This window comes from Caloenas nicobarica, chromosome 1 (assembly GCF_036013445.1).
Source record: "Caloenas nicobarica isolate bCalNic1 chromosome 1, bCalNic1.hap1, whole genome shotgun sequence".
In the NCBI taxonomy this organism is placed as follows: domain Eukaryota; kingdom Metazoa; phylum Chordata; class Aves; order Columbiformes; family Columbidae; genus Caloenas; species Caloenas nicobarica.
The window spans coordinates 207978787-208001068 of NC_088245.1; the positions used below are offsets into that span (position 1 = coordinate 207978787).

Sequence of the window (22282 nt, forward strand, 5' to 3'; positions counted from 1 at the left end):
CACGAGTGAACTAGTTGCTGATGACAGCAGTATTTCTAATGTACCTTGCAGAAATGCTGAATGAAATGTGTTCCGCTCAAGGGGAAGAGTCAGGGCAGTCCAATAATACGGGCTGAGGTCAAACCAGATGTGCAGCCGGGTGTCCATTACCTGGCCCCAGCTCCAGCCACCATGAAATGTGAAGACAGGACTGTGGAGGATGGGAAAGAGCAAGGGCAGCCGGACAAATGAGACCCAGCTTTTTCTCCAGCATGGGGAGCAGAAATGTCCTCCAAGATACAAACTGCACCAGCAGGAATGATGCTGAGATCTGACTCTTCCATGACATCCAGTGCTACCCCCATTTCTGAGGTCTTGCAGCCTTTGCCAGAACTTAAATGCAACAGGGAGAAAACCAGATGCAAGAGAGCAACAAAGGCAAATGGAGAAGAGCAATTTATTCTTCCTCTCTGCATTGGGCAGTTTCACACAAAAGTTCTGAAGAGTATCTTCAGATGTACTAATGCCCTGTGCCAACAAAAAGTTTTTGTGCAGAAAGCATCTCTACTCAGCCATTTGATTTTAATAATTTCCATCAGCTTTTTTTTGACTTCTTATAGAGATCTGTCTACAAGAACGGGATGCTGAGGAATTCTCGCAACGTGATTTTCTGTTATGTTTTTATCCTAGTCATTAATTTCCATTTTATCACAAAGGAAGCATTCTTGAATGATTGCTAGAGTAACAACTAAATTCCAATATTGCAGAAACAATGCTTTTGTAAAAGATTTTATGTTAATTAGTAATGGAGATGTAAAACCAGAAATTTCATGACACGAATGATTTCCAAAGCTTATTTTAAGTTGCATACAAGAAAAAACGTTCTTATTCTCTGGTTATAGCAAAGCAAATTTCAATCATTCTGAGATGTGGGAGTGTACAGTAAAATACTGATTCACAACTCTTGCAAATAAATTACATGCAGAATGATTTTCTATAAAAAGTTCTCAGCAGAAGGGGGTTTTCTTGTCTGTAATTTTCCCACCTGTAGCTATACAATCAAAGAAGTTTGGGAGCCTGCACCACCTCCACAGCAATAGTATAATTTATATTGAGACTGCAGGAGCTGTATGCTGGTCTGAGCAGGGGGCTTATCCTTATGCATGTCTAGATAGTTTTGCCTAACCTAACCTAACCTAACCTAACCTAACCTAACCTATCCAAGCATTTATATTTTACACTTGGCAAAGTAGTAATGCAAGAATATATCCAGAATACCTGTTACAAGTTCCTAGTTTATTCACTGCAACCACTAGAGCAAAGATTAGTCCAAAATAAGTGGCTGAGGTGTCTATGTTAGGCTTTTAAACTGCACAGTTTAAATAAGGCCCTGTGGTTCCTAAAGTTTAGTTCATCATGTCTGATCAAGATAAAGCAGATCAGGACTGCAAATCCCTGTCATGCCTTAGCCTTGTGAAGCACTGAAGGGCCATAACCTTGTCCCACCATATCTTGAAATTGAGGTTTATGTTATCTAGAAGGTGCACCCAGCTAAGGCTCACAGAAATGGGATTTGCTGCCTCTGGCTTTAAACATTTACCCCGTAGGTGCCTGGGACAAGGCGGTGACCCCAGACTCCCTTTGCAGTCTGTGCGTGATTCATCACATCTTTTTTTGACAGAAGTGGCAGCTTTGTGCTCTTGACCATCAAGAAGGGGAGAGCTGTTCACTTTGGGATTTTTGACGTGGAGAAATATTCATTTGGGAGACAGCAAATTAATATTAAGAAAAACCCAGCTAATCTTTTTCAGTAATTGTCCCAACAAAATAATATTTCTGCAAGAGTCATATTTCAGGCTTTCCAGTTGTTCAGGTTAAATATTTTTGTGTCAAGTAAAAGCCAATCTGGAACATTACAACCCATCTCTGCATGTGCTCCTTAGACATTTTCCAGAAACTTATAAATAAATGCCTAATGGAAGCAAATTTTAGCTAGAAATTATCACTCTAAGCAAATTATTTTTAATATCAGTGGGTGTCCAGTAATTGTCTGGCACTGAGACAATAAAACATTTTTGTTTTGGGCAAATCGCAATGTGTTTTTTTGAATGTTATTGAAGAGTCATTTTGTTTATGCAGCCGAGGCCATGCTGTGAACCATTCTAGATGCTAAATGTTACTAGGAATACTAAAATGTTATTACAAATCAGATTAGATCAGAGTGGAAATACTCTTTTTTTTGGGGGGGGGAGAGGGCGGGGCGGGCCGCTTAAACCAAAGTTTCAATTCAAATGTCTCTAAGCCAGAGAACGCAATTCCTATTCTAATATTTCATTCTGGTTCATGACTACTATTTTTAATGTGACTAAGACAATATAACAGTCCTTAGCAAAAAACACATACTAGGGCTGAGGCCAGCTTCTCTGGCATTTAATTGGAAATCTCTTTGCATTCAGCACATTAGAAACACAATGTAATGGAAGTAAAAGAGAATACTGAATTCAGTGCATACTGCAGGTGGAAGTAGCACCAAGGAATGGAAAAAAAAAAGTAAACTAAAGATTGACATTTTATTTCTAACGATCAAAATTAGTCAGAATTGGTAGTATAAGCCTTATGTTAAGCTGTATAAACTGTTTGTGTAAGCCTAACATTATCTTTTGCAGGCTACTGGTAGCAAATACTGTTCAAATAGTCATAAGAGAGGCAAGTTAGAAAGTTACAGACCCAACTAAACCCAACAGAACAAAGTAAACAGCATGTTCATGGTCTCATCTGCGGTCACATCGGTGGGATGTGTGTCTGTAGGTTGAGTAGGTTTGCCTGTGTCCTGCTTTGTGTCCTGCCAGCCCCACCTCACCTTACTGATGTGACTTCCCGGCTTGATTTTGGACCTGACTTATCACCACGGACTTTCTGGGAACCACAAGGCTGTGGACCAACCTTGGTTGCCACCACCAGACTTGCTGCTTGTGCCCTGGTACCGCACCTCTTATTACGAGGGTGCTGTCACCCTTGGGTGCCAGTGGAGCAGCCCTCTCCTGCCGCTCCCTGACACCAGCGCTCCTCCATCCAGGTTATTGTCCTCCAGCTGCTCTCCTGGGCAGCCAAGAGCTGACTGCAGTTCACTCTGCCCTCTTTAACCCAACATCTTCAGAAGCAGCGGTAAGTATAGAAATAGAACAGCGACATTGCGCCTGCATTATTCATTGGCTGCTCCTTAAAAACTACAGTAGTGGCAAGCTAAAAAAAATATAAAAGGGCTGGATTACGCAGGCAAGTACACACACGCGGATTGCTACAAGGCATGTTGCTCCCAGGCATATGTACCTCCAGGTCTGAAAGATTACAGCTACACAAGTTATCATTTTTTAAAGTAATAGTCAGGATACCAGTTGGAGGCCAATTTATAGCTGAGCTGAGCACTTACTCCAGTAGGAGTGCTCAGATTTCTTTGGAGAATACCCCACAGGCATCCATTCCCATTAAATAGCAACAAGAAATTAGAAAGACTGGGAGAAAAGAGTCAGGCTAGATCAGTAAGGAGGGATAAATCAGGCTGAGATTAAGACTAAAGAATATTTAATAGTGTGCCTACACTACCTTCACTAACCCTCCTCCATATCATCCTTGCTGGTAGGTGTATGGTGCTTAATTTATGTTCAACACCTCTTCTTCTTCGTAAATCACGCCACCTGTGATCCCACATGTTCTGGTGTTTGACATTTCCATTATCTTTTACTTGGCATCTGTTGCTATTTCCTAACCACCAAATTTAGAGGGGAAAAAAAGGCCGAGGCCTCTCCTTTTCTCTTTTCATACACATGGACAAACACACCCCAACATGGACAGGAGTGCTATTCCCAGTCCAGTATCTCTCCTTCCACTACCATTTTACTACTGACTGGAGGGAACTCAGAAGACAAGCATGATTAATCGAGTGGATTGTTTTATAAGGAACACTTAGTGGTCAATGAGTGCAATTTTTGGGGCATGTCAGATAATCTGCTCTTTCTGTCAGTGCAATGTAACCCACTGGAGAGCGTGTATTGCCAGGCTCTCCAATCAATAGCTATCTCCACAACAAAAGATGCAGGTTTTCAAACATGCTCAGACTGTGGATTTTGTTCTACTTCTATTATCGTCCCAGTACCAGTCACTTTAGGAAATCCATTTATTATGTCAAATATTTTTAGAAGAGGACTGCAAAGAAAAGTTGGTAAAAATACACTGAATATGTGGAAATCTTTCTGATTACGGACTACAGAACTGTTGCACCCTAGAAGCGGTGAAACTTTATCCCCTCTTTCTCCACATAGATCTGCCATGGTGAACCACCAGCACAGATGCTGTACCTGAGACCAGGGCACCTGTGACTGCAGGTTCTGCTTGGTGAAGATGAAGACAAATAATCCAGTCTCCATATACATTGATAGAAGAAGAAATAACAACAGGCTTAAAATGCAGTAGTTTAGCCATTTCTAATGATGAGAAGAGTGAAGCACTGGAGTGGGCTGTTTGGGAAGAACACGAAATTTCTGTCATGGCTGGTCTTAAGTAGAGATTAGGCAAATCTGCCAGACAGAAGGTACAGAAGACACCCTCAGCCCTGAGGTTCCTTACAGACCAGTTTTTCTCTGATTTGATGAGTAGGGCTGAAAATACCATGGTTAAATCGTTTAGAAATAGCCTTTTTTTTTTTTTTTCCCCCCAAATACTTACTAGGCTGTGAAAATGTGTCCTATGTATCAAGTCCTGACTGTCACTGGATTTTGACATTTGGAGGAGAGCTGCACTGAGTATGCAGAGGGTTTTAGTTACACCACAATACTGAGTTTGCTATCCCAGTCAAGTTTAGCTTTTTTCTTTCATCAGTGCACTGCTGCTAAAATGCCAATAAAGCAAGAGGGTGACCTTACAATGCAGGCAGGGCTCTGGGATCCGTAAACAGAATCTGCTCATAAGAAATATTATTTAACGCTATCAAGCTTTTTGACTGTCATAATAAATACATTCAGAGGCATTTGAAGGGGCAGGCTGAGTGCAAGGTAGGTGGTCTGACTGGAATATGAAAAGAACTGTGGATGACAAGCTAAACAAACAGAAAAAAGACTAATGCATAGTGATGGAGCAATCTGGTGCGGTTCACAGCCCAGGACCTGCACTGCTGACGTGCAGCAGAGCTGCTGGGAGAGGTTTCGGATGGATGGGGCAGTCCCCTTTCTTGGCAGGCACCTCATCCCTGTTTGGCACCCCACTGAGCAGCCCCACCAGTCACTAGTCACGGGCTGAACACCCCTCTATGCACCCTGACACACACGTTAAAAATTGAGAGATTGTGAGAGGCATGACGTTCATTCCACTGGGAACTGAAATTGGGTATTTGTCCATGAGAAAATGTTCTGGAGTCAAATGGCCAAATAAGGTGTGAAATGAAAAGTCATATGCTATAAAAAACTAGTTCTCTGTGTAACATTAATTTTTACCTAAATATTGTTCTTCAAGATAGTGGAAAACTTCTCTGGGAACAGGCAACATCCATGAATATAAGAAAAAAGGTGAGATGTTAGATAAAGGTGAGATGTCTTTCCAAGAGCTACTGTTTCCATTATGAATTATTTTCAAGAGACAGTCAAGAAAGAGTATGTGACCTGGCAGGGGGAAGAGCAGAAGAGATGCTGTTTTTGTCTCCTGAAACACTGGTTCTAATTGCAACAGTTGGGAAAAAAGCAGGTTACTGGCTTATCTCTTTTCTCTCTGTGTATTTGCATCATTCCTTGACATTTTTTTCAATTCAGTAAAAAATCTGAAAAACCCTCAACCACTGTGGGGTTTAGGATTATAAAAATAAAGGCTATTTTTGTTTAGCCTGAAGCCTACGGTAGAAGAAATTACCAAGAGGTCAGTATGCTGCTTTGGCAGATACATAACCCTGCCTACAGCTACTAATGTGTTCTGCTCCTTTTGGTGCAAAGGTGAGCATTGAAAGGTACTTGGGATATGATCTTGAGTTCAACATAGCATAAAACATACTTTTTAGTTGAGTTGGTACTCACAGAAATCCTGTAGCTTCCTCCAGCATAAATATCAGACATAAACCTTTGGGTTGCCCTATTTTCCATTGATTACACATAGACCATTGGGCCCCATAGACTGAGACAGCAGATGCAAACGACTTAGCATCTCTAAATGGTTTGATGTCTTTAAAAATGTTAATTGGACCTATGATTCTGATGATTTTTTAGCTTACCATAAGCTGTACTAATGTTTCGTTTACTGCTTACACTACACATGATATCTCTGAAGCTGAACAAATAAATTTCTCTTGGTCAAAATAAACAGAACATGAAAGAAAAGTAGTCCTATTGGGTTAAGCCAGAGATCCAGTTAGCTCAGTAACTTTTTGTGAAGTTTTCTGATACAAAAGTTTAAAAGAAAAATAAACATGACACTTCCCCTCTTATAACTTCTCTGCTTCTTGAAATCAACAATTAGTAGGTCCTGAGTTACTTGAGCTTGCAGCCCAGAAGAACAACCGTATCTTGGGCTGCATCAGAAGGAACGTGGCCAGCAGGTCAGGGAGGTGATTCTGCCCCTCTGCTCCGCTCTGGTGAGACCCCACCTGGAGTCTTGTGTCCAGCCCTGGAGCCCTCAGTGCAGGACAGACATGGACCTGTTGGAGAGGGGCCAGAGGAGCCACAGAAATGATCTGAGGCTGGAACAGCTCTGCTGGGAGGACAGGCTGAGAGAGTTGGGGCTGTTCAGCCTGGAGAAGAGAAGGCTCCGGGGAGACCTTATTGTGGCCTTTCAGTGCTTAAAGGGGGCCTGTAAGAAAGATGGGGACAGACTTTTTAGCAAGGCCTGTTACGACAGGACAAGGGGTGATGGTTTTAAACTAAAGGAGAGGAGATTCAAGCCAGGCATGAGGAAGAAATTTTTTGCAATGAGGGTGGTGAGACCCTGTCCCAGGTTGGCCAGAGAGGTGGTGGATGCCCCATCCCTGGAGACATCCCAGGCCAGGCTGGACGGGGCTCTGAGCAACCTGAGCTGGTGCAGATGTCCCTGCTCATGGCAGGGGGGGCACTGGATGGGCTTTGAAGGTCCCTTCCAACCCAAACTAATCTATGACCAGAGCATTAAAACTTGCCCTCAGATCCATTGCTTGCTGACTTATGTAATTCCTTTTAAACTTGTTTATTTTTTATACAATATCCTGTAATATTAAGCATCAGAATTTAATTGCGCGTTGCAGGGAAAGATACTATCAGTTGCCTGATTTAAACTTCAGACCAGAAGACTTCGCTGGAGCTCCCTAGTTGTGTTTTGCATTCCCTGTTTTTGTATCCATCCTGATTTTGTAGACTTTTCTTTTACAAAGCATGGATTAGAGTAGTCCAAAGAAATGAAATAAAAGTGATATAAATATTCTAAATCACATTTTAAAAAATGCTGAACTCATTTTCTAGATGAGGTAACAAACACATCCATGTGTGGCTGGAAAAAGAGGATCTTTTGGGCCTTTGGAAAGATTATCCTTCAGCTGTCCCTGTATTGTTGAACTGTGTTCTTAAACATCTTTTTAGGAAGACACGAGAAGCTCGTCAGCTACAAATGTCGCAATATTTGTAATACTTAATTTGTATCTTGCCTCTGGATATGTGATTAAAAATAAGGTGTAAAGAGGTGAAAATGCATGACTTTCAAAACCTGTAGAATAACTACACAGTTCATATTTTAAAATCATAGCTCTAAAATGTTGGTACTATCTCAAGAAAATTGGCTGTGGTTTATCAGCTCTTAAACATGTTTTTTTCCCCTTGATTCTACTGGGGAAGAAAGGAGTTTGGGCCAGCAAAATAAGTCAGGAAAAATGACAATAGGATAAATCTTTTATCTGTGCAAAAAATCCCCAAGCATTCTGTGTTCAGTTAAATTTTGTTAAAAAAAAGCTTTCATGCACATCACCTGGCCAAATTTAGAAGTATGACATGAAATGCTATTGTCCCAATTTAATCTGTAGAGTAAAATAAGACAGTTTCACTTGCCCACATGTTCACGAATTTATGAGCACAAAGGTACAACAGACACGCATAAGCCCATTTGTATCTGAATTTTAGCTTGATTTTGAAACAAAAGAACTCTCTTGGGTCTACCACAGCCTTTTTTTATCTGGACTGAATTTCTTCCAGATAAAAAAGGAAAGCATGCACTGTTAGAGAGCTTACACCACTTTTTCTTGAACACGGAAAGACTAAATAGAAATGCTGATGCCTAAAACTCACATACGTATCTGTACTCAAACACCTTGTTTTATGTGTTGATGCTTACTTGAGCACTTCTTCCCTTTATGCACTTTCAATCACAAGCCTACATTATCTCTTCCCCAAAAGCCTTGAAATTGTGTGAATTTTTTTTATAGATGAAAGCAAATTTTAGCAAAACTAACAATAGAAAGTGTGCTCCCAAAAGGGTATAACAGTCTTGGTCTGTAATTACGCAATTTCCTGAACACTGAAACAAACATTGATGTAAGTGTCTGGAAGATTAATGTTAAAATGGAAAAACAATTTGGGGAATCAAGAGGTAATTAAATACTTGACAGACTCACTTGAATAAGAACCATTAGTTACATGAATGAATTATTCCCCCGAGGCTTTGATTATATACAGGAAATAGACATTTAACAAGTGATTTAATTGCAATAAAAAGCTTATTATCTCCCAAAATAAATGACAACATGAGAGTGGTCATTTCAAACAAAAAAAATTGGGTTTTGACTCCTGAAGGAATGCAATAGATGAATAAGTCCTTTCACAACGCAGTTTGTTATATATTTTATAACAAGTTATCTGCATGTGCAAATAATGTGCAGCAGCTGAACTCTGATTCCACGTACCTTATAAATCTGGAAAACTGGTTTCGGTCAGTGCAATTATTCTGCATTTGTATTGAACACAGGAACTGTTCTAGAGAGCAGTAATAGGGAAGTATTTTCGAGTCTGAAATATTATTTTGCTGGCATGTAGAGACTTGGCACTCACTGTGCTATGAAGTGGCCAGAGGAACTTGTTACCCTGCTAATGTGTTACAGTCCAAGTGAAAGGACAGAATAAACCCGGATAAAGAGAGTGTTTTTATTTCCATTACAGAGGGAAACTGAAGCAAGAAGAGACTGAGAATTTCAATGTAGGCAGAAAGCCACAGGAACAGCAGGTCTGGAAGGGACCTGCTGAACCACTTGGTTTCATCCCTTGTTAGCACCTCCCTACCACTGTGTCCTCGCATCACCCAGGTTTGGCCCTGCCCTGTGTTTTCTGCAGCCAAACATGACTTTTTGCTGATGGTTTCTGAAGCTCTGTCTCTTGGTTTGCTCACAGAAACCCTCAATTGTAAATCCCATGCCTGCCAACTGGACCGATTTCAAAAATAAATGCCTGCAAATGCAATGTCAAGTATTTACTACTGCTACAAGCACAGGCTACACTTCAGCAGAACAATACACCTCAACAGTCAGGACTGTGGGCATTTCTCAGGCTATAACTCTTGCCAGTCAGCCAGCAACGTATGAATATTAGACATGAGGCTGGTGAGAGCTGTTGGCTGTTGGGCACAATAAAATGACGCTGCGGAGCGGTAGCAGCAGGAACGCTGTTCTGCAGATCGCACCGGGGGAACAGAACTTGCAGATTTTGTGTTGGCTGCTGTGAAACACACCTGTGTTCAATGTCTGTCACAACTGTCAAAGCAGAACATCCAAACCCTAAATTTTGCATCTGGGACCCTTTAACTTTCAACCTATTGTTTGAGATTTAACAGCTTTTGAAGCCAGGGAATTTACACTTCTTGCCCTATTTCATGAAACAATTATCCATCTGCATTAGTTTTTGACATCTTTTCTTCTCTAGCCATCATTTAACTCACAGAATGTCTTACTATCTTCCAATTACAAAGTACTGTCAGTCAGTATTACTATTAAAAAAATATGTAATTATTCAGAAAATTCTGTCATATTATACTCTTGTATCTGTTTCACTATACTTTAGTCTTGGTTGCAACAATATAAATATTCCTTATGTTGCTAAAATTTTCTCTACTCTGAAACATTTAAACCAATTACAAAATGCAATTTCAAAAGGTTTCACTATTTACATACCCCTTTTGCATCAATTACACCAGGTTTCGCGTTGAATTTCACCGTCTTCAAACGTGCACGCTCCTTTCTTTCAACTCTGGGGAAAAGAAAACACAAACAAACGTGTGAATTATAGAAGTGTTCTGTATGATATGCTTGTCATCTCATGTCTCAAGACCATTGGTGGTTTACTATGCAAATACATGGGATGGTGGTAAAAGCACGTTAAGGACAGATTTACCCTCTCTAATTTAAGCTGTCCAAAAATCAGGCAACATTTAGAGTTCTTCTGTGGTCAGAAGAATTGAAAGAAGGACAGAAAGAGAATAAGCTGGTCACGTCACTGCTTTCAGATGTGCACTTTACGATGGAATAAATTTCTGTCTGCGCAGGCACCTTTTTGCCTTTCTATAGAGGGAACTTTGATTCCCTAGCTTACATAAATGATGAACTTTTAGATCATCCCAATTAAGGTAAAATGAATCCCACCATTTCTCATTCTATTTTCAAAAAAACCCTCATGGTTTCAGAGTCAAGAATTGGTTAAAAAACACCAGTTGCTCTCTAGACTGCAGAGGACCTTTCTTGAGGCTTTGATTATTTAAAACTACACAGTTTTGCGAAAAAGAGCATTTCTGAGGAGTTCTACAAATGCTCAGGGGTAGAAGAGCTAGTTGCAGCCACTCTAAAACACTGTGAACTGGGTGGGTGGTCTTATTTAAACCATGTCCTCCACAAACACCTGCAAGCAGATAGAATGTAAATTATTTGTTTTTCTGACTCAATTCAGGGAAGACTTCATTGTGAGTGGGAGAGTTCTGAGAACAAAGACGGGCATGTTCACATCACCAAATAGTGCAGCCAAATAGGAGAAGACACAAACTATATATTTCAGGAGGTTTTTTTGGACTAGTTCTAGTCTGTCCCCATGAACTGGGTGGACGCACTGGGTGAGATAATTTTCAAGATGAGTTTAATACAAATGAATCTAGTATGCATTCACCAGGATCCCCCTGTGGGATGAACCAAAGTGCTGAAATGAGGACAAAAATGACATTTGCTTTGAAAGATCATTCCTGATTTGAAAAATCAGAGCATGGAGCCCCTGTGAGGCAGCTCCTGGGACCTGAGAGCCCAAACTGCAGCGTGGTATGACCCAAAATTTGGCTTAGTCTGTACGGTTCCAGTATTCATATATTTAAAGAAAGTTGAAATGCTCCAATGAAAAGCCTCAAATGTTATTTGGTCCCAATATCCACAGCTGCAGTAAACACAGCTTGAGAGAGGAGTTGTTATCTTGTATATGCAATACCTTCAGAGTGAGAAAATACTGAGATCTAAAAATTATATTTTGGGAGAGAAACACATGCCAAAATCATTTGCAATGAGCCAATGCCAGACAAATAAATTCTAAAGAAAATGCGGACAGTTTTATTTTTTAATGTTTAACATGTTTAGCCACCAAAATAATATAGAAGAGGAATGTTTGGCATCTCAATCCATTCGTATCTTAGAATCAAGTCTGGACAAACACAAGCTATAATACACTCCTCAGTACAGAGGGAAAAAAGAGGCACAGAAGGCACTTATAAAAGACATTACATGAGATTAATTCTGTGTTTCTGTTCCTAAATATTATGGATCGATATCCTGAATTTCCATTATTCAATGAATGAGCATTATTTTAAAAACGTGTTACTGAAACTTAAACCTATAGAGTACTGAATTATGCGCGGTAGATATTTTACTTGTGGGAAAACGATATACTCTTAGTATATTTGGAAAGTTCACCATTACTGCAAGATTTCCATGTGTTGTATATTTAAACTTTTAACACAATATGCTTAAATAATAATGTCAGGAATTTAAAAAAAAAAAAAATCTAAGAAGGGGTGAGGTCTGACCTATACAAAATCAACCCCCAAGAAAAAAGGTACAGAGAGAGAAATCTGAAGAAAGCAAGAAGCTATCCATGTCCTTACTCACCCTGACTAATACGGTCATTACTGTAAAAGTGACATTTACTACCTTTACAAAATCATCTATAGAATCTATCATCTACTAGCCCAAGAAAAAAAATCTGATCATCTACCTATAATTGAAACAGTAACTCTATTTGTCCAAGATTAGGAATTGCTCTAGGAAATACAAGTTGAATCCTGCAAAGCTAGCTTCTAAAAGCTCAATATTGTATTTTTATGAGACAATAAATAGCTGGGAAAAAAAGCGAAGTTTATTATATCCTCCAAACTGGTCCAGACATGACCTTTTTTTTAACTTTTACAGTTTCCCACAAATGACATTAGAATGCATTCCTGTAAATCTCTTGGTTTCTAAGTCTAAGATAATTATTTTCTGATAATTATTTTATCTCTGATAATTATTCTCTGATAATTATTTTTTTTAAATACAAACTCTAGTCTTTTGATAGAATGACAATTAACACAATATGTTTCCTTCTGTCTGAGTGGGCTTATATATTTCCTACTGAAACACAGTGAATGCTGGTTACTATAGTTACAGTTTAAATATAGAATAAATGCATTTCTCTGTAAATGTGGAATATTCACATGGAAACAGCTCAAATGCAGCTTTCACATTAAATCTATGTTATTTAAAACACGTGAACAGCCTTAAACTTAAACTAGCAGATGAAGTCCCTTGATAGTACCGGTAAGAAATGAAGACTTGAGGCTGTGTAATTGCCTAAATAGGATGGATGCCTTCTGAGAAAATAATTAACTCAAAATAACATAGCATTTTACTTATTAATCTGTGTTAACATTTAAAGTAATTCCAGTCCTGTCTAACTTCCTAAAACATCTGCTCGCAACTTCATTTCTTATTCACTGCGTAAAGAAACTTGAAATTAACCCTGAAGAGTGGATCTTATTTATGAAATTCATCATAATTCCATTAGCAGCCATGGAGGCATTGGTGCTTTCTGCGGGCATAGCAGACAGATGAGGAGCTGCAGAAACATTCTACAGCGCTTTGAGAAGTATATAAATAATGTCTTTAAGTGCCATTAATCCTCCAGGCAAACATAACACAACATTCATACACGCTCAGCATGCCTGCTGAATATTACAAACATTTCATAATCTGGGGCTGTATTAAGGACAGCTCACGGTGTCGCCTCCCATTACAATTTTCCTGACACCTTCCACAATGAAACTGTTCTTGATTACTTATAATTTAGCTGAACGGTAAATTCCCAAGCTGAAATTTCACGTGTCTCAGGGTGATTATAATGGTTTTTTCTGCCCAAAGTGTCAATGAAATGGGTTAGCTGTCAGAGAAAGGCTGAGATAAAATAAATGGTTTTGCGCAGTTTATAATATACTCTTAAAGCACTTCAGGTGCCTTCATGTCTAGAACTTGACGTATGGCAGGGGGTTGCTCTGGTGTCAGGAATATACCTCTCTTTTTCCTGAAGGAATTAACCCAATATCTGAATGTCTGAAAAGCTTTTGTTTTACGTGCTCTGGAGAGCTCTGCTCAAGTTTAGCTTGGTCCTCCAAAAAATGAGTCTTTGTTGACGTGGTCAGGGTGCAGGACTACAGTGAACTAAAATGTTCCCCTATTTTCTCATCTGAGCTACTCAGACACTTTTGCCATAGACTGAGCTAAAAAGGGAACTAAAATGATGAAGACAAAAAGGTATTGAATATCAGTTCTTTTGGCATCATTGATCCAACTCTTAGAAAACAAATTTTAGAAGGAACATTAATTCAAATACTTTTAGTACTTTTTTGAATCTTCAGTTCTGTAATTGCTATACTTAAAGCAAAATAAACTTTACCTCCTTTTTCCCCAAGACGAAGGAAGTTTAGGTACAAAAATCCTTTTGCAGCAGCTGACATTGTGAATGCCTAGATAGCATGTGAATGCAAATTCTTTACATCACTTTAGCTGACAGCATATTTACCATGCCTTGGATGACATTTTGACCAATCAGCTGAAGAAATTGCTTTTAAAGGAAGAAATGTTTCACTTCAAACAAAGCTGGATTATGGGGGGTTGTGTGAGAAATAAAGTGAAGGGGGACGATTCCCATCTGCCTCATTTGCAGAGGCCCAAATTTGAAACCTTGACTTGCCTGATATAAACATTGCTCTCATGCCCCTTTCTAATTGTATAGCCCCTTTCTAATTGTATAGCTTTGTGATAGAACTATGCCTAAGGGATGAAGGAAATCACAGGTGTGATTTCCAAAACTACTTCATGGCTCAAGGCTCTCATTTTCGAAAGTGCCTGGGGGCCAACTGCAACTCAGAGAGATTTTGAGGAATGTTCAAAGACACCTACATCCAGCATTCAAACGTGACTTGGGAGCTGAAACGCTCTGAGTCCCACATGGAGACAGCATCTCCTCGCACAACTGATGGGGATTTCACCTCCAGCTTTCCACCCACTCTCCAAGTGTAGCTGCCTGCAGAAATACTGAGGTGTACAGGGAAATAGTCTAAGACCACCTGAGATCTTGAACAGTTGGAGTTTATCCTGTATACTCACTTTCTCTTGAAACCTTTCTTGGCAGTAGACACTTCATGGCCCTTTTTTTAAAAAATGGTCAAGATTCATTCTTGCCTTCCCATGTAACAGCTAAAAGAGTGGAGAGGTACGTTGAAAATACAATGCGGCCTTCAGTTATTTCCTCACTAGCAAGTTCAAGACCTTGCTTCTTTGGGACGCTGTTCTCTTCTGACTCCTCTTCTGAGGAACTTACTACTGGGATGCAGCACCCCGTGCCCTGCAATGTCTATCTTGCTCTGTGTCTCTGGACACAAGTTGTTATTGAAAATGGACCTCTGAGATTTTTCAAAATGAGACTTTCTGTTCTTCGTGTGCACTGCAAAGAAGAACTCAAGTGTAACTCAACCAGATGTGAACTTTCATCCTCCGTTGTTGGGGATTAATGGAACACTGGGAGTTTTCTCAGTGCCTTTCTAAAAGAACTATTCAGTCTTCACAGCAGAGATGTAAACTATTGGGTGAGACATGCTTTAATCTTCAATAACAGTGATCATCATGGATGTAGAATACAGTTGCAAATTACAAACTGGTGTCAATAATAAAATAAAATGGTTACAGTAGACTAATTCGCACAGATTTGACACTGAGGTGCTCTGCAGAATGTGTAAACCAGAATGAGAACTGTAGTAAGGAAAGTGTTCAAATAGAAGAATGCAATGTAAAATGGATAGTTGAAAGACCTTCCTATATTTTACGTATTTGTTAAAGTATTTCTTCTTGTCTTTCTTTGCCATTTCCAGGTCATCTGCATTATATTCTTTTTGCCTGCCCATCAAATGAAAGATAAATGAAAATATATATTACTATTTTTAGTCTAAAATATTGCTTCCATTCTCTGCACAGCTTAGCCTTGTTTATGTGAGGTCTGAGCTTACCAACAGATTCTCATTCTCAAAACTATTTTTGAGTGTTCCTGAAGTGGTATTTTTGCAGCAGAACATGTATTTTTCAGTAGGAGAGAACATGCTCTCATTCAGCTCTCCACCTTCAGTGACTTGCTTATACAGAGCAGCTCAGCACCCGGTCAATATTTTATGAAAAGAGTAGACCTAATGCCATTAGGAGATGAATTCTTACAAAAAAGTAAAATGACTTTACCCTGTTTAACAGCTAAGGTCAGTTTTTCTTCAGCATAAAAGTTTCCCATGTTTGCAAGAGAACAGGAACAGGTTTATACATACAGATATGCATCAATTTTATTCCATATTTATCTTTTTTGATTAGATTAATAAGTAAAGTCAGGTAACTTATATTAGATGAAGTTTACGTGACTATGCCATGCTAAAAATTTTTATCACCTAAGGATTAAAATCTTAAGGGATGTTTAGAAAAGTAGACAATTTACAGAAAACCATTAAAAATAAAACTCACTTGGGTGGATAAACATGCCCTTCTGCCAAGCTGAGCAGAATAACAAATTTAAGTTGGCTTTTTGCTTACAGGGACTTATATGCTGGGAAAGCCTCTTGTTCCTTGTCCTTCAGTGTTTGTGAAACACTAGTTTTTATGTACTTTTCCCCCCATTTTGCTCTGAATGGAGAGCATGGTTACATGTATTTGTGGGAAGAATGCCTAACAACACAAATACCAGGCCGGTACATTTACAGACCTTCGGCAGGTAATAGCAGAGATACGACTTGCATAACCTTTTGCAATCAGATGTACTTAAACTAGCTGAAAATAGAAATCTTAGAATGATGTCCAATCTGAGAGTGGTTCTGTGGCTGCACATCTTAAAGACAACAGAAAGATAATTGTAAATAGAAAGATAATTGTAAATATTTTAGTGTTTTAGGACCAAATCCTTGTTGGCTACAGTAGGAGCAGCAGTAGATAGGGTGACAATTTATGCCAGGTTATTCTGGGGCAGTCTGTACCTTCAGACCCACAGATCCCAGTCAAACAGATGTACACATGTCATTAAAAATAACGAAGCTTGACATTCATGAAGTGGGAGGTTGTTTGTGCGTAGGGCTTGCATTGTAGGAGCTTTTCTGTGTGCAGAGACTCAGCAAAGTAAATGCAAAAAGAAATGGTGATTTAAAATCAGTGCTACAATAAATTAAAATATCTTTACTGCTGAATTAGAACATATTTCTAGGAATTTAATACACTCTACCTTATGCACATTGGTTTAATGCTTTTTGTTGATTTGCTTTAACTAATTTGTTTCCATGGGGAAAGAGTCTTAAACATAGGCTGCTCAGCTTGCTGCTGCCCTTTATGGGAAGCTGAATTTGTTTTGCTTATCCTGACAATAGGAAGGACAGTGAGGCAAATAAAAATTCTTGTGATCAAAAGCGCAACGTATGTAGAAATTCAAATCTAAATAGATGCATCTATACATCTAAATGTACGAAAAATCTAGTGTAAATATTATTCCGTTGGTCATTCTAGTATAGAATAGTAATTTTTGATGATAGGGCAGTAATTCACATGCATAAACATAGTGCACAGGTAGCACCTCAGGCTGCCTAAGACATTGGTACAGAACTGGTGTTTATGTCCCCTCACCTTGGATACCCTGCCCAGTGTAATAACTGTGCCCTGCTCTCACCTTCCACATAGCTTGGATAAATCTTTGTGGTGGATATGGGACCAAGAGAAATTTGGCCTGCAATATTTATTCATTAATATGATATAATAACAACTATTCGGTGACTGTTAAACCACAGCTGAAGTCATTTGCAGCCTCTTATGCCAAAGTCCTACCTTTCCCAACATCAATATGATACAATATCACAACATCTTTATGGCATTACACTCAGTTTCTACCCAGTTGGCTACTCAGCCCCGTGGTTGAGAAAAATAGCTGTAATCAGACAAAAAAAAACATACTAAGAAATGGACAAAATGTTGTTTTCAGATGTAGAAATGGTTGCAATGATATTTTAGCACTGTAGGATACAGATAATTTTCTTTTTTGCTTATCCTCACTGAGGTCATTGGCTCACTAGTTCATGAGATTTGGTCCTTGCACAGATCAGGGGAGAAACATGGGGCCACCTTCATTTCTTTGGACTGCCTCTTCCCACAACCCTCCTCCAGCTGCAGTGCCACCCTCCAAAGCTCCCTCTTAAAGCCTGACTTTACAATTTAACAACCAACAAGGCAACAAGTACACACATTGGCACCAGCACTGAAATCTAGTGACAAATACCTTTCTAACTCTATTGAATCACTAAGAAGTCTGGTAACGCATCCAACATTCTGCAGAGAATTATGAGTGGCAGCTCCCCTATAGTTATAAATTATGATTTTTTCTGGTATATCACGTATATCACTGAGGATGATTTATCATTCAAAATTTCTCTTATCAGCTCATGCTAAAATGTCACTGCTTGAAGGGCTCTCCTCTAAAAAAAAGTAAAAAAATGCAAAACCAGATACTTGGAAAGCAATTAGTATTACACAATAACTTAAAGAGGTAATATAATGTACTTCTTATGGCTTTGTGTGCATGTATACATATAATCATATATTTGTATAATTACATATATATATGTATACACATCAGAGTAAAATTGAAGTGGTCACTGGCTTTCAGAGCTATTCTGTAATGATTTCACTTATTAAAAATGCAGGAATTGTACATTAGCTGTTGCTGGACAAGAGACAAGGGAGCAAACTAGATAGCTGAAAGTCTCATCGTGACACTAATAATCCTTGGATCTGTACAGCTTCCCTTTGACCCAAAGTGCACACAATGTTACAGTCCCACAGGATAATATACCTGCATATACATATATATATATATAGGCAGAGGAAGGTGTCCAAGCATAACAACAACAACAACAACAACCCCCACCAAACAAACCTCCCAAAACCCCACAAACCCTTAAGAAAAGGAACATAAATGAAAGATTGAAAGTACAAGCCTCTTCAGCCTACAATGTCATAGGAAACTGGTCTTGCAGGACCAGTCACAGCCCAACAAACAGCTACAGGTGCTCTTTTCCTCCTATTCTATCACACGGCATATTTTGCTGCTAGATATTACATATGCTGTATTACACATAATACAATGCCAATAGAAACAGTCCCACGTAAACTATAAGAGATCTAGCAGCCTGGAGTAAGCAGCTTAGATGAAGATTTCCATTTCGTAGATGCCTACATTTGGTCAAGTGAATCTCAGGACTCGTCTGTTTTAGATCCAGCCTCTCATATTCAATAACCCCCACTTGCAGAGGAAATTTAACTTTGAATTAGCACATTCTGGCAAGTATGATGAGCTTTTTCTCTGTAGCTCAGCTCTGTATGCACTGATTGCTCACCCTCCCCTTGGGTGGTGTAAATGACCACAGAAGATGCTGGCAAAAGCACATCAGTCTCACTGTCTCTGAGGGATCATCCAGAATCCACACAAAGGAAAATAATACTCACTTTTCAGTGTGCTGGAAAAAATAACCTTGTACAATTGAAACCTTTTATGAAATAACAGCAACCACCCCCCAGTCCAGCTCAGGTGTTTCATATCATTACATTAATGCGGACAGAAAATCAGATGCCATTGATTTTTCCAGATGGCTCAGATTCACTAGAGAAGAATCAGGGTGACAAGTGGAGAGCATGGTAAAGGTACCTGCATCTTTTCAAATTCAAGACTCTTATTTTTAGACTCTAACCAACCTTACCTTTTTTTTTTTTTTTCCCCCTCTTTTCTCTCAGAGTTTCCTAAGCCACATGTTTTTCCTAGGTTGTATCATAGGTCTGACCTTGACTAGAGAGCCTCTGTCTTTTGTCCTTGACAACATCACTGTGCAGGTAAACCAATAAGCTTTAGGCACTCACATACTCTCCACCTTGCAGAAGATACAACTCCACATCTTAAACAGTTGCTTTGCCCTTCTTTCCCCTATTGATGTTTTATTATGTGTGACAGCTTTTTTCTAGCTTTTCATAGTATGCACCACACTGTGAGCTTTGTGCACATACTTGCCTCTGTTATAACTGAACAGACTTTCCTCTTTTGCCATATGTGATCCAATCATGCCATTACAGGAGTATTTACTGTAGCAATTAATGGTATGCAAGTATTCTTTTCTAAGTATCTAGAGACTGCATCTGTTTAATGAGCACATTTTTCCCATCTTAAAAATTATAATGTGGTTTTTATTTCTATCTATTATACAACTCCAAAATTGCTTTTTGCTGCAAACCCTGGTGTAGTATTTGAGGATGGTCATGATTAGAGAAAACAGGCTCCTTGCAGGACTCATGTCAACAAGGTATTTAATGGCCTTTCAGTTTACTTTTCCATGATTTAGAACAAGGAGCACCATGAGCTCTATTAGCACCTGGGCCAACGCTCTAGGAATAGCAGCAGGTGCTCTACAGAGCTTCAAATATCCCATTTCTCCATTATAAAAAAGAGGCATGATCATTTTTATACTAACGCTACAATAGCTAGGAATAGAAAGTTTATATGCAGCATGGGAGCATTGCTGCAAAAGAGAGATGTAATGTGGTTTGACAGATTTCATTTTCCTCCTACCCTTTCCGTTCTTGACCTTTCTATAGCAACTACCAACAGAGGCAGAAAGTAATACTGATTTGTGTGGTAGTTCTGATATTATGGGAGACTTGTGGCCAATTTTACATAAGCACTGAAACAAAGTAAACAACACAAACAATGAGAGAGATTCAGATGTCTGTTCTTTCTCTGTCAGTCAACATGAATCCATCAGAGCCAAACAAAGATTCAGATTTAGCTTGGAGAGTAGAAGAATGTTCCTTCATTTACATTGTATGAAAAATTTACTGTGATATTGATTATCCATCAGTTTCCAGGCAGGCAGAGATTAAGTTAACAGATTTTGAAGCCAAAGAGGACCATTATGTAATTTAACATCATTTTTTACATCACACAGGCTGAGAAATTTAATTCTATTACTCACGCACAAGAAAGACATACAGTCTTGATTTGAAAATGTCAAGACATTCATTACATCCCTCAGCAGTTTGATGCAATAGCTAATCACCCTGACATTAAAACATGTGCTCTACTTCAGTTTCAGAACTAATCCCCAGACTTGGGTTCTGCTTATTCCTTTTTCTGCTGAAGTTCTTTAGTAGGTGGTGGTCTCTCCCCCTTCCCCCTTTTCTTTGGGAAGATACTAATCCACTATAATTGAATCACCTTTTCAGTTTCTTTTCAGTACAGTTAAACAGCCTGAACTCTTTAAATCTCAGAGCAAAAATCTTCCAACTCTGGCAATAATAACTGTGGGATTTTCCTATCATTTCCACATTTTTCCAGCAGATTGATGCAACAGTCTCTTTGGAATAAAATGCAATATTTTAACATCATGGCCAAGAAGGTAGGAAGGAGGAGGCAGCACTCACCTCCTCTTGCTGGGTATAACTCCCATCTCCTCGCTGTCTCCCTCCAGAGTGACCCTCCTCGCCTGCCACCACTCGTCGTCCGAGGCGTTGATAACGTGAAGGATGTCTCCATACTTAAAACTGAGTCCTTGGCTTGGGAGGCCACTGTCTTTGCTCTTGTCATAGTCAAACATGGCCCTGTGGAAAGAAATAAAGATATGAAGGCAGGTGATTATATCAGTCTTGGAAACATTTACTTGTAAACAATTTGTCATATTTTATGTTCCCACTAACCTTTACTTGTTTCCAAATGTAAAGGTCTTGCTCAGTGGAAAACTATCCACTATAAAGTTAATCTTTACAGAATCCTTTTTATTTTTTAAGAGAAACTGAGTAGTGAAGTATGGTATTTAGTGTTTCACTTAATAAAAAGCAACCACCATACCAGAGTATCTAGTAAGCAAACCTGGTAGCCGGAAGACCCTCTTGTCACCTTGCCAACAGCAATTTGTGGCTGCTGAGCTTGGCCTTGTCCCACACATCCCTGTGCTCAGGCAGGATTGTGTCTGGCAGACAGGTGCATTGGAGGACTAAATAAAAGGGACCGAAACTGTGCTTGGGGTAATTCACTCCCTCACTACAGGGAAGACATTGAGGTGCTGGAGCGTGTTCAGAGGAGGGCTGCAAAGCTGCTGAAGGGTCTGGAGCACAAGTGTGATGGGAGCGGCTGAGGGAGCTGGGGCTGTTCAGCCTGGAGAACAGGAGCTGAGGGGAGAGCTGATCGCTGTCTGCAACTGCCTGAAAGGAGGTTGGAGCGTGGAGGGGGTTGGTCTCTTCTCCCAAGTAGCAAGTGATAGGACAAGAGGAAATGGCCTCAAGTTGTGCCAGGGGTTGTTTAGATTGGATACTAGGAAAAATTTCTTCCTGGAAAGGGTTGTCAGGCATTGGAACAGGCTGCCCAGGGCAGTGGTGGAGTCACCATCCCTGGAGGGGTTTAAAAGACGTGTAGACAAGGTTCTTAGGGACATGGTTTAGGGCTAGAGTTAGGTTATGACTGGACTTGACGATCTTAAGGGTCTCTTCCAACCAAAATGATGCTATGGTTCTATCCTATGATTTCTTTAGGTGAATGGGTGCATCTGTCTTAGCATCTATTCCAGACCAGAAGTGAGCTTTCAAAGGGAACCTCTTGATTATTCGCGCTTGCAGTTCTTTGGTTCATGTCTTGGAGCTGCGTTAGGTTGTACATGCTGGCTTCCTGAAATTTGAAACTAAACTGAAAAATGCCCTGACCAGAGTAGTGCT

At 39.5% G+C, this 22282-nt stretch overlaps 1 protein-coding gene across 5 annotated transcripts in view; it reads right to left on the minus strand.

The window, feature by feature from the left end:
- Window positions 1-22282, minus strand: part of DLG2 (discs large MAGUK scaffold protein 2) — a 770443-nt gene that overhangs the window by 32050 nt on the left and 716111 nt on the right. For all 5 annotated transcript variants that reach the window (XM_065626935.1, XM_065626939.1, XM_065626938.1 and 2 more), the window contains 2 exons: window positions 20999-21175; window positions 10133-10208 (listed from right to left, as the gene is read on the minus strand). In XM_065626935.1, the coding sequence (XP_065483007.1) occupies window positions 10133-10208; window positions 20999-21175 (253 nt within the window). The remainder of the gene's footprint in view (window positions 1-10132; window positions 10209-20998; window positions 21176-22282) is intronic.